General features: G+C 42.5%; 1 protein-coding gene across 1 annotated transcript in view; it reads left to right on the top strand.

The window, feature by feature from the left end:
* Positions 1-13420, top strand: part of Tm9sf2 (transmembrane 9 superfamily member 2) — a 58995-nt gene that overhangs the window by 12426 nt on the left and 33149 nt on the right. Inside the window, exons 3-4 of the mRNA XM_045146011.1 lie at positions 1512-1605; positions 9989-10116. Coding sequence (XP_045001946.1) covers positions 1512-1605; positions 9989-10116 — 222 coding nt within the window. The remainder of the gene's footprint in view (positions 1-1511; positions 1606-9988; positions 10117-13420) is intronic.

Here is a 13420-nt window from a genome sequence, read left to right as displayed (position 1 = left end):
AAATGTATATTATATTCGATTGGTACTTCACCTTTCTCATTGTCAATATGCAGTTACTCTAGTCTCTTTAGTAACTGTTACTGTGTAGATTCTACTTGCTTATTACTTCCTTTGTTTTTTGTTTTTTTTGAGGAAGGATCTTGCTCTTGTAGCTCAGGGTTACCTGGCCTGGAATTTGTCTCAGGCTTGCCTCAACCTCCCAGTGACCCTCCTATCTTAGCCTCTGAGTTCTGGGGTTAAAAGTGTGCGCCACCACCCCCGGTGCGAATTCTTTATTTATCGGCATTCATTTCCAGATTTGTTCCAACATATGAAAATGCTGCATAAAAATCATGTAGTTGTTTGGTTGCTTTATTATTTCATACTAGTTTTGAAACAGCTCCTAAATTTTAGTTGGCTTCCAATTTTTCTGCCACTCATGAGTTTTAAAAGAAAATACATACTTACTATCAAGAAAAACATGCGCAAAAAAAAATGCTACCCTGTAAGAACCTACATGGCTAACTAAGTATAAGAGGAGGGTGTAAAATTGATGAGTGGATAGACCATAATTCATGGGACTATTGAAAACTTAATGCTATTTCTTTTGTTTTGCTCTGTAAGCAAGCAGCCATCTCTCCTTTGGTCGTCGTTGTCTTTTGGGGGGGGGGGTTGTTTCAAGGTAGGGTCTCACTCTAGCTCAGGCTGACCTGAAATACACTATGGAGTCTCAGGGTGGCCTCGAGCTCACCGTGATCCTCTGACCCCTGCCTCCCAAGTGCTGGGAATAAAGGCGCGCACCACCACGCCCAGCTTTCCTTTGGTCTTTATGCCTTTTTTTAGGAAACTCGATGGATCTGTTACATCCAAGAGAGAGGATTCCTTTAGTGGTGCCCAGCCCCAGTCTTATTTTTTTCATCATTTTGAAATTGATCTTAGGAATCTCACAGATCTGTTGCCATTTATTATTCTGGTCTGGCTTGCTCCCCGCATCATTCTAGGGTGAACATAGAACAACACCCTTTAGTTTCTGTGGCAAAATGAAAATTGGGCTATGACATTGAAACAAAACTTGATGAAGTTGGTTTGCAATACAAGGAGGTAATAGCCCAGGGAGAGGCTTACAGCCGACTGGGTGTTTCTTCACGCCTGTGTGCTCACAGTCGGTCCAGTCGGCTTCTCATAGTGAGGCGTGGTTGTTGGTGCTCAGGTGAGGCGGGGAGACTTGATGCGCCTGCACCTGGACTGGAGAGCTCAGGGAGATTGGTTCTGAAAGGTTTGCTTGAAGAATAAGAATGTAAGTTGTTTTATAGTAGAATTTAACAAAAATAAAGTATAAATGTCTTTTTTAATCCCAAAATAAAAATCTAGAGTGTTTCTGTCTTTTGTGGGAGTTATGGTATAGGTAACAGAATATAAATACATTTGTCATCTATAAGAGGTGTAAAAATAAGTCACCTTTCAGGATTGGCCAGTATGTTCCTATTGCAGTGTTTCTTTCATGGTTAATAACTTGACTACTTTTCCCTCAGGTTTGATTTCTGCCAAGCATCTGAAGGAAAACGCCCATCTGAAAATCTTGGTCAGGTGTTATTTGGGGAAAGAATTGAACCTTCACCATATAAGGTTTGTGTTTAGTATTACTTAAAATTTATTCAGTCATACTTTTGAGGGTTTCTTTCTTTCTTCTCCCTCCCTTTTCTTGTTTTGAGATAGGTTAGCGTCACAGGTGTGGAGCAGTTCCTTTGCATCCTTCTCAGGGTGTGTCACTGCTCAGGCTGTCTGCACTCTCACGAGGCTCGTGTTATGAATAACAAGGTAGTGCCGGGAAGGACGGCATGGAGCACTGTCTGCCTTACTGCAAGATCAGACAGTTTCCTTCTGCTCATGAAAAGTCTCGCCTGCTCTTTGTGAGTGGTATCTGTAGACTTCCATTCACAGTTGTAAGCTGCCTGGGCTTCTCGGTTGGTGTTTTGGGGGAGTTTTTGCTTGGCTATTCAGTTTTATTTAGCTAATCTTTCTATTTTGATCATTGAAAGTATATTTTGAACATCTCTGATACAGGACATCAGTTAAACCAACCAGACTACACACAATATATTTGTCATCTCCTAGAATTGTTTTCCTTTTAAATCTGTTACCTGTCCATTTTGTACAGTCCTCTGCTCGTATGTGTCCCCCTGCACGGAGGAAGATGATCTTTCTCTCTTAGAGAAATGATTACAGTGACAATCACCGCATAAAAGTTAACAGTGCAGAAGCCTAGAAAGTGAAAGTTAAGTTTCTTCTCCCTCTGTTGTCCTTAAGCTCCTGGTTACCCTTTCCTGAAACTTCCCCACCCTCAAGCCCACGTGAGGAAGACTGATGTGGCGTGATGTCCTGCTGCTCCTTTACCTCGCTTCCTTCAGGCCTCTGGGCCCCGGAGGCCGCTCCCTGTCTTGGCTCTTCCTTGACTTAGCTTTTATTCTTCAGTCTTGACAGCTCCCTTTGCTGGATTCCTATGCTCTCCTCCTGTGACTTAGAGCCACTTTGTCACTCAGCACACTCACTTCTCTTGGCACTTAATTACATGGAGCATCTTTGAGCAGGTCCCTGGGCCTCAGTCCCTCTAGGCTAGTAGCTGGACCTTTGCTGGGAAGCCTTGAGGGAGAGACACATCATTGTGTGAGTGTAGTCCACTATAGCTTTACAGTTTTCAATCAGATCCATCCTCAAATATTCTAATGCAAATTTTTTTGCCTGAGAAATTCCACTGGTTTTTAACATTTTTTAACATTTTGAAAGACAGTAAACTTGAAAACCTAAAGGAATAAAGTCCCTGGGGAAGAATTCAGTGTGTCTGTATACTGGCAGCATATGTGTTAACTGCATCATTCCCCACTGGGGCTTTTGAGCAATTACTTAGGTTTTTTTTTTTTTTTTTGCTTTTCGAGGTAGGGTCTTACTCTAGTCTAGGCTGACCTGGGGAATTCACTGTGTAGTCTCAGGCTGGTCTCGAACTCACTGTGATCCTCCTACTTCTGTCTCCCAAGTGCTGGAATTAAAGGTGTGTGCCACCATGACTGGTTCATTTCACTTTTGATTATTCTGGCCTTTATTTTTAAATATTTTCACCTTATTTTAAATGTGCAGTAAAAGCAGTGGGTAACAACCAGTAGCAAAATAAACCCCAAGTCTGCTTTCCAACTTTGATGTGATTTCTGTTAAAGTCAGGCAAGCAACAGTATAGAGGACTGTCAGATAAATACAAAACCTCATGGCAGGTGTGACCACTCACTCATTGACTGGACTAAAAATTTGTTGGGTCAGTACTTTTCATGTGCAGGATCTATTGTAGATGTGGGATATAGCAGTGGACAAGACAAAACAAACAAACAAAAAATCTTTCTTACGGATCTTTTGTTCTGTTGGCAAGAAGGGAGCTATAGATGGTGAAAGTATACACTGTACTAATTACCACTGAAATAAAACGGGAAGTGGACAGAGAATTTTCCATTTTGTTGACTTACCGAGATGTGACATTTAAAAATGTAAATTTCAAACGTCTCACTGAGAAGGTGACATTTGAATAAAAGATCTGAATTAAGTAAGGCAAAAAGCCACTGAATACTTAGGGAAGGGGCTCCAGGGGCAGAGAACAGCAAATGCCAGGTCCCCAGGTGTGAACTTGCCTGGCGTGTTCAAGGAACAGAGGGAAATCAATACAACCTGAGAAGGTGAGTGGCCCAGACTAGGAGGAGATGGAAGCAAAGAAGTAATTACTACATCATAGGGAGAATCATACTTCAGTGGCAGAGCCCTTGCCTCATGTCTTAAGACCCTGGCTTCAGTCCTTGGTACCACCAAAAAAGTCCCAAAACAAAACAAGCAAACAAACAAAAACACCTGCATTCATATCTGAGCAAGATGAGAAGTTCTTGCATCAGCTTAGATCTGGTAGGCTTGCTGCAGCTACCATTAAAAACGGACTGCAGGAGTGCCGGGAGTGCTCGAATGGCCACCCAGAGGTGCTGGCTTAGGCCTTAGGCATGGAGGTGTGAGGCGTCAGAATCCTTGGAAGAGCAGAAATTGCAATATGAAGAACCACGCGTAAGGCAGTTATTAGGCATCCACAAAGAAATGCTCTGAAGGGCTGGAGAGATGGCTTGGTGGTTAAGTGCTTGCCTGTGAAGCCTAAGGACCCTGGTTCAGGCTTGATTTCCCCAGGACCTACATAAGCCAGATGCACAAGGGGCTGCATGCATCTGGAGTTCATTGCGGTGGCTGGGAGCCCTGGTGCACTCTCTTTCTCTCTCTCTCTCTCTCTCTGTCACTGTCAAATAAGTAGATAAATAAATACTCTGAAAACAGTTAAATCTGGGTTTGGAGAAGGGTGATTTTGAAAAGAGGGAGGGAGAAGAGAGGGAGGGAAGGAACTATATATATTTCTATTTATTTACTTTTTTTTGAGATAGAGTCTAGTGATTATCCTAGGCTGGCTGTGATCTCATGACAAACCTGTCCTCAGCCTTCATTTTTTATTTTTTTGAGGATTGGCAATATAGAGATATATTTTGTATTTGAATCTGTGAAATTAATGGGATCCCAAAGACAGATAAGAAAAATAAACCCAAGCCTTGGGGCACTAGGTGTTGCAGACAAAAGCATGAAGGATGTTCTCAGAGAGGGAGAACGTGTTTCTGGGCGGAAGTACTGGCTGGTCTGGCTCTGACAGATGTATGTGTGCCGTGGTCAGGAGATTGATTTGGGTGTCGCCTTCCCACGTGAGTGGGAAGTGCTGAGAAAGCAGCTGTGGAGTGGCCAGGTAGACACAAGAAAGAACCAGGCAGAGGGACAAGCCTGTACTGGAGAGGCACGGAGAGGAGTGGAAGGTGGAGGCCGCTGTGTCAACAAGCACTTCTTCGTGTATGCGTGAGGATGGTGGCGTTGGGATGGGGAAAGTTTTGATTCATGAGTGAGGTTGCCAAAGGTTCACTGTAGTCTTGTGCAGGCTTGAAGGGCTGGGAGCTCGTGTACCTCTGCAAGCCTGGTTTGCTCATGGTAACCAGAGCCTTGACAGTCTCCAGCTTGTCGGTGAAGGAGGAGCTGGGCTGGCTGAGTGTGCCTGAGAGTGAGGAAGGAGGACGGGAGGGGGGAGTTCTGAGTCTGGTAACGTGGAGTAGGAGCAGCCTGTGCCAGCTCTTTACTCCTCTGCTGCCCGAGAGCTGGATTGCGCCAGGCTTGTAACTCTGACCAGCGAATACAACAGATTGAGAGAAAAAAGGACCTGAGGATATAGAAAAGGTAGCGGTTGAGCCTACACGAAAGAAATGGAAGCCACCAAAGGAGACAGGGCCATAAAGGACAATGGGTAGATCCACTGACGGCACGTTCAGAGCTTTCTGGAGCGGAGGTTGAATGGAGCCAGTAAGCTGGCATGCAGATGAATGTGGCAGTTCTTGCATGTGCCATGTGTCCTTGAGATCTTCCTACAGCCGCACAGCGTAGAAACAAAGCTGACTTCGGAGCAAAGTGGAAGTGTGACAGGGACCCAGGGCTGTCGGTGTCCAGGAGGAAGCAGCTTCATCCAGGGACGGAGTGAAAGCTGAGCTTTCAGGAAGAGAGGAGTGGTCTGGCCCAGGGTTATGATGAGCCTGGAGAGAAGTGAGGCCCTCGGTGAGAACCCGGCTTGACTTAGGACAGACATCAGGAGAGTGGGCATGAAGAACAGGTCCACTAGTGACCCTTGAGTGCCAAGGAGCGGGGCGGGAGAGTGCAGGCGTTGGAGAGAGGTGTGGATGGTGTCAAAGAAGTGTGCCTTTGTACTCGTTTTAGGGTCGGATGTGGGAAAGATGGCTGAGATCTGGGCTTAGAGTGGCTGACCTGAAGAGCAGTCGGGTATGGGGATCGGCCCCCGTGGACTCAAGGCAGCACAGAGGCTGCAGAGCCGGAGTCATGCAGCAGCTGGGGCTGAAAGCTACTGGTGAGAACAGCTGTCTCCCAGTGCCCGTGTGAGCTCACGTGCTGGATTGCTCTGTACATATTCCTGTGTTTAATTCAACAGCCTACAAGAAAAGGAAACCATGAAACCTATTTTGCAGTAGCTTATTGAAGCTAAAGTAAGGTTAAGAGGTAGCCACAGTCTCATGACAAGGTGGAGATAGACTTCTACTCTGGGTTAGTCAATTAATTGATTTAATGACTTTTGCAGAATTATCACACAGTTTTAAACCAACATTGAATAATCCAAGAAAAATTACAATAAAACATTGTCCTAGATAAATTGCATTCTGTATTTGTCTATTATAATTAAATACTACAAAATAGAACAGGCTTGCATATTACAAGTAGGATTATTTGGTTTCCTTGAGGTAATATTTTAAAATTCTTATCAAAAAATAAATAATGGTTAAATATGAAATAATGGTTAAATATGATTAAATGTACAACAAAGATAATTTGAAACAAAATTACCAACTAAATGTATTACAGGAAATACAGACATTAAGGTGTCATGATAGCTTGTTTGAATTAAATCCTGACTACCATTTCTTAGTGTTGTTTCTTTACTTCCTTGGTTTTCTGTTCTGCAAAATATGGATAGCTATCTCATAGAGTTGTGGGGAAACACTGAGCCTTGATAATTCAAGGGTGCACAGAACATAAGAAGTACTGGCAAGTGCTACCTAGACCAGATTACTAAGTGGCACTTCAGTCTTGCTTTTTTCCTTCACCATTGAACACACAGGTTGACTCAGCTAAGTCTAATGAGCATTACATGGGAGATGCAAGGTTCACTGCTTTTCTAACTGATAATGCTTGCCTCTGCTTATTTAATTTGGAAATCTGTGCCTCTGAGTCAGTGTATTTATTTATTTATTTATTATCATTATTTTTGGTTTTTTAAGGTAGGGTCTCACTCTAGCCCAGACTGACCTGGAATTCACTATGGAGTCTCAGGGTGGCCGCGAACTCACAGCGATCCTCCTACCTCTGCCTCCCGAGTGCTGGGGTTAAAGGCATGTGCCATCACGCCTGGCTTTTTCAGTAGTGTATTTATATTTTGTGTTTCTGTTTTCACTTGTTTTGTTTTTGGTGTTGGTTTTTTGAGGTAAGGTCTCGCTGTAGCCCAGGCTGACCTGGAATTCACTGTAGTCTCAGGGTGGCCTCGAACTCAAAGCAATCCTCCTACCTCTGCCTCCCGAGTGCTGGGACTAAAGGCATGCGCCACCACTGCCAGGCTATTTTTCACTTAAAAAGAACTTTAAGGTTCATACAGTGTTCAAAATATTAAATAATGGTACTGTGCTGCAGGATCTGGTGGAAATTAAACTGTTGGCTGACAGGTGGCAGCAGTGGGCCACGCTCAAACGTTTACTTGTCAGCTGAAGTCAGCAACTGATGTGGGGGTGCTAATACATAACAGATTAAAAAAAAAAAGCAGGGCTGAAGAGATGGCTTAGTGGTTAAGTGCTTGCCTGTGAAGCCTAAGGACCCTGTTTCACGATTCCTTTGGACCCACATTAGCCAGATGCACAAGGGGACACACGTGTCTGTACTTCTTTCTCTCTCTGTCTGTTGCTCTCAAATAAATAAATAAAAATAAACCAAAAAAGCAGATGATTTGTTGGATATAGTAGTGCATGCTTGTAATCCCAGCACCTAGGGAGACTGAGGGCAGGAATCCTGAGTTTGAGGCCATTCTGAATAGTAAGACAGTGTCTCAGAAATATCAAAAACAAGCAAAACCCTAAAACCGAGTGAATTACTTATAAATAAGTCTTACCCAAATTTGTAATTAAAAGATTTTAAACTATGATCTCTCTATGTAGTTGGTAAATTGCCTTCTCAAAACTAGGCGGTACATGGGCTTTTTGTGTCTGTGCGCTTTACTGGGTTTGAGCCAGGGTCCCATGCATACCAGATGCTTTACCATTCGACAGCCATCCCTCCACCAGTCCAGGAAATCGGTTTCCTTTTACTTTTTATTAACAAGGAGAGAGAGAGGAAGAGAATGAGAATGGCATGCTAGGGCCTCTAGTCCCTACAGACAAAGTCCAGATGTTTGTGCCACTTTGTGCATCTGGTTTTACATGGGTACTGGGTATTAAGTCCAGGTCATTAGGTCTTGCACGCAAGTGCTTTAACATCTGAGCCATCTCTCCAGCCCAAGTAAATGTTTTTATTTTTTATATTTTATTTATTTATTTGAGAGAGAGAAAGAAAAACGGGTATGCCAGAGCTTTCAGCCACTTCAAGTGAACTTCAGACACATACGCCACCTTGTGTATCTGGCTTTATGTGGGTACTAGGGAATCAAACCTGGGTCATTTGGTTTTGCTGGCAAGTGCCTTAGCCTCTATGGCATCTCTTCAGAACCCTCCCCCCAAGTAAATGTTTTTTAAAATGTAAAACTTAAATGGCTCTTGATAGAGTAAACATAATATTAAAATACACTGTGAATTTCACTACTTTTACATATGTGAAGTAAGTTCGGGATTCTGAATTGGAAGAATACTTAGTTTTTAAATTTAATTTTTGAAAAATTACCAGCTTTTAAAAATATTAATTTTTTTTTAATTAGTTATTTGAGAGAGAAGGGCAGAAAGGAGAGAGAATGGTTGCACCACAGCCTCTAGCCACTGCAAATGAACCATGCACCACCTTGTGTGTCTGCCTTACGTGGGTGCTGAGGAATTGAACCTGTGTCCTTTGCCTTTGCAGGGAAGTGCTTAACAGCTAAGCCATCTCTCCAGCCTAAAAATTGGCTGGCTGAACACGAGTAAAGGGTCATTTATTTATTTTTTTTTAAAATTATTTATTTATTTATTTGAGAGCGACAGACACAGAGAGAGAGACAGATAGAGGGAGAGAGAGAGAGAGAATGGGCGCGCCAGGGCTTCCAGCCTCTGCAAACGAACTCCAGACGCGTGCGCCCCCCTTGTGCATCTGGCTAACGTGGGACCTGGGGAACCAAGCCTCGAACCGGGGTCCTTAGGCTTCACAGGCAAGCGCTTAACCGCTAAGCCATCTCTTCAGCCCAAGGGTCATTTATTTTGATGGTAGACATTCAGATAAGACTTCTTTTTGGTTTTTCAAGGTAGGGTCTCACTCTGGCTGACCTGGAATTAACTCTGTCATCTCAGGGTGCCTCCTGAGTGCTGGGATTAAAGGCGTGCGCCACCACGCCCGGCCAAGACTTCTTTTTTAAAAATATTTATTTAACAGAGAGAAAGGGGGAGAGAGAGAGAGAGAATGGGCACACCAGGGCCTCCAGCTGCTACAAATGACCTCCAGACACATGTGCCAACTTGTGCATCTGGCTTACGTGTGTCCTGGGGAATCAAACCGGGGTGCTTTGGCTTTGTAGGCAAGCGCCTTAACTACTAAACCATCCCTCCAGTCCCAGATAAGACTTCTTAATTAATGTATGATGTGTTTTTTGCTATGGGATCTCCTCAGCTGGCTTTAAGGGCCGCTCGGTATCTGTTAACTATTTGAACATAGAAACTTGGCTACCAGTTTCTAGAAGCTATTAAGCTGCCAAGTTTTAAAACGTTATTGTGGGCTACTACTGTGGGAACTAATGTCCGTTTTCCCCTAGAACTTAACTACACTTTAAAGATGGGTAGACAGGCTGGGTGGTACACACCTTTAAGTCCCAGCACTTGGGTAGCTGAAGTAAGAGGATAACCGAATTTGAGGCCAGTCTGGGGTACAGAGTGAGTTCCAGGTCAGCCTGGGCTAGAGTGAGACCCTTCCTTGAACCCAGTTCTCCACCCCACTCCCCAAAAAAGATGATTAGATTAAAACTATGAAGAGAGAAAAATGTGAAAAGGAAATTGCTGACTCATAATAATAGAGAAACAGAATAAGATTGAGATTTATTTTTGACTAAGCTATGAGGAATTTAAAAATGCTTATTACCAATATTCATGCACTTATATCATTTGCCATGTAATCTTTATGAAAAACCTGGATTTTAAAAATGCATTTTTATTGATGTACCTTCTGCTTTCTTTTTCTACAGTTTACATTTAATAAGGTGGAGACCTGCAAGCTTGTCTGTACGAAAACCTACCATACAGAGAAAGCTGAGGACAAACAAAAGTTAGATTTCTTGAAAAAGAGCATGTTATTGAATTACCAACATCACTGGTAAGACAGAGCTTGGATTGGGCTTTTCTTTTCAGGAAGTATCTGTTTCAGTGTCTCTAAATTACTTCATAGATTGTACACTGACTGTGTCAACTGACTTACTTCCTTTTCGTGGTAATACTGGCGTGGATGGCGACTCTTCTTCCAGAGCGTGTCAGGCGTACATGAAGCACCGTCTGGTAGCTGTGCTTGCGTGACTGGTGTCCTGTGCGCCTGTGTGGCCTGCTAAAAAGACCAAGGCAACCAACTTAACTTTGATGTTTTTATTTCTTTATTATTTTTATTCATTTGCAAGCAGAGATGGGGGGTGGGGAGGGCAGGGAAATAGGGTCTACTTACAAATCAGCATCATAATTTTGTGGCCATGCTATAACCTTAAAGAGTTTCTTGCCAGTTTATGTTGAAATCAAAAAACAACTGTTCAGTTTTGTTTCCTAAGTAGTTTATGTGTATTTAATACTCAAACATAGACTCTTGTAAAAGTCTCAAAATCCACCCTTTCACAGATGACCATTGTTATTCTCCAGGTAATTTTGTTTGCAGATGACTGCATTCTGCAAGGGTTCATGGTATATGTATTTTTTTCATAAGAGGTGGTGACCCGCACTGTCTCTTGGATATTTTGATTGTGTCAGGCTGAGAGTTGCCCACCCTCAGGGAAGTCAGGAGCTAATGAAGACCCCAGTTCAGACCTGTCAGGCCCTGTGATCAGCTACTGGTTGAAGCCCCTCATCCTCCTTCCTTTCTTGGTCTCTCAGTTTGTCTGTGAGCAAGTTGGTGATGTGCTACGTGGAAACAAGTTTCCTTAGGCAAGCCAAGCCAAGCTCTGGAAGGAGGAAGGAAAGGCTGCCCGTTAAAAGGAAATTCATAAGCAGTACAGAAAAATAGTAGACCAGAGTCTTCTACTACTCGTAGCCCTCTCAGATCCTATCTAGTCCCTCCTGTGTGGTAGCACTGTTATTTCCCATGCATGTTTTTAGATTTTCTCTATATATCTTTATAAAATGACAAAGCTGAGTTGTTTTTGTTTCTGTTTTTCAAGGGAGGGTTTCACTGTAGTCCAGGCTGACTTGGAATTCACTATGTATCAGGGTGGCCTTGAACTCACAGTGGTCTTCTACCTTTGCCTCCCTAGTGCTGGGGTTAAAGGCGTGTGCCACCATGCCCAGCCTGAGGTATTTTAATACACATTACGCTTGTTTCATTTGTAGGCATTTTTCCACATCCAGTATTGTTTTTGGTCTATATTTACCTCATCCCTTTTGATAGTTGTAGGACACTGTATTATATAAACAGCGTAATTTTCCTTCTTAACTATTCATAAGTCTATGTTCTTCATTATAGAGAAAAGTTAATAATAGTTACTTTATTTGAGAACATTTATTTTTATTTGAAACATTAAAACGGGACTTAAGGCTTTTTGGGCGACTTTGTAGTGTAAGCTGTCCTTGATTCTTGAGCCTGATGTTTTGTTTTGTGGGGAGGGTATTTTTTATTATTACTACTAATTTTTTTTTACCCAAGCCCAACAAACTGGCTTTTTTTTTTTAAATGAGAGAGAAAAAAATGCACACAGCATGTGAGGGTGGAGAGGGAGAGAATTGGCGAGCCAAAGCCTCCAGATACTGCAGTCAGACTCCACACACGTGTGCCCCCTTGTGCACGTATGCGACATTGCATGCTTGTGTCACAGTGTGTCTGGCTTATGTGGAACCTGGAGAGTAGAACATGAGTCCTTAGGCTTTTCAGGCAAGTGCCTTAACTACTAAGCCATCCCTCCAACCCTTATTATTTTTAAAAGGTAGGATCTCACTCTGTAGTCCCAGGCTGGTCTCGAACTCACTGTTATCCTCCTACCTCTTGTCTCCTGAGTGCTGAGATTAAGGTGTGCACCACCATTCCCAGCTAGAGTGATGTTTTGATTTCCACATCAAACACCTGTATTCCCTTCCAGTGTGCTTTCATGATTTGTCCTTCTATTTCTTGCCTAAGCTTCCCAGTCCTTATGACATGTGCTGGGAGGTCGGCTGCCAGGGATCTGACATAGAGTATTATACGTGCTAGACAAGCTCTCAGTACCAGTGACTTCCACTCTCATCCCTTTATGACATTTTAAAATACGAAGTATTATTTCACTAGTGCTCTGAATATTTAGAATTTTTTAGTGTCATGGAACCCCTGGACTCTGGCATACTTCACAGAAAGAAATCTTGAAGAGGCTTAAAGGGGAGTGATGTGCTGTTTTTGAAACTGCAAAATTCTAATGAGTGTAAATGTACTCAGAACCACCCAAGGTGACTTTGGTGCCAAATTTCTTTAACTCTTTCAGAAGGAAAATAGGATTTATTTTTTGTTGTTAGAAATTAAATACTACTTCCAAACTTAGAAATGCAGTAAATAAAAATGATATTCTTTAAATTTTATTACATGTAACTCAAAAGGTTTTTTTTTTGTGTTCCACGAACCAAAACAGGCAATTATGTCATATTATAAATAAATTAGGTGTTTATTTTTTAAATCCCAAATTTCCCCTTAATTCCCCATTTTATAGCTAGCCACTTAGTTTTTATGAAATAATTTCTCTCCAACATGATGTATAAAAATATTACATATTCTTTCTGTATACTTACTCACCGAACCTCATTCTGTCCAAAAAAGCAGTGAACTCATTATTTATTTTATATAGCATCGTTTTATATTCCTCATATTTCATAGTCTTCCATGGTCTGCTGGGTATAGTCATAATCAGCTTAGTGGTGTATAGGCGATACTAAAATGTGGTACCTTGGGTAGTGTTAAGTAGCACTTCAGTGTGATGCGAGATGCTTTATTAGTTCATTAATGTACACCTCCAGTGAAGATAGAACCCTAATTTACTTCCTAAGGCATATATCAGTTAAAAATAAAACATGCCATGGAGTGTCGTCTTATGACTAATACCCTGGTATGCTTAGACTTTTTAAAATTTGTATCCTGCAGCGTGTTCTGGGCATAGGGACTACACACTCGGACTTGATTGTAGTCACACAGTGCTACAGAACTTTATTCCTAATGCACGTGCATGTGGTAGTAGTATGTGTGTGATACATACGCGTGGTGTGTGTGCTTGTGTTGGTGCATGTAGGTATCAGAGGAAAATGTCAGGTGACCTATCGTTCATCAGTGTATTTCCTGGAGGTGCAGTTTCTCCTTACCGCAGAGCTGCTGTTGGTGAGCCCCGGTGATTCTCCTCTTTCCACAGATGTGCCTGGCCAGGCCTAGCTTTATTTTTTCTGTGATGTGGGTTTTGGGGAGTTGAACTTGC

This window comes from Jaculus jaculus, chromosome 3, assembly GCF_020740685.1.
Source record: "Jaculus jaculus isolate mJacJac1 chromosome 3, mJacJac1.mat.Y.cur, whole genome shotgun sequence".
In the NCBI taxonomy this organism is placed as follows: domain Eukaryota; kingdom Metazoa; phylum Chordata; class Mammalia; order Rodentia; family Dipodidae; genus Jaculus; species Jaculus jaculus.
The sequence above is the reverse complement of the archived record's forward strand: the minus strand, read 5'-3'. Positions and strand labels throughout refer to the sequence as shown.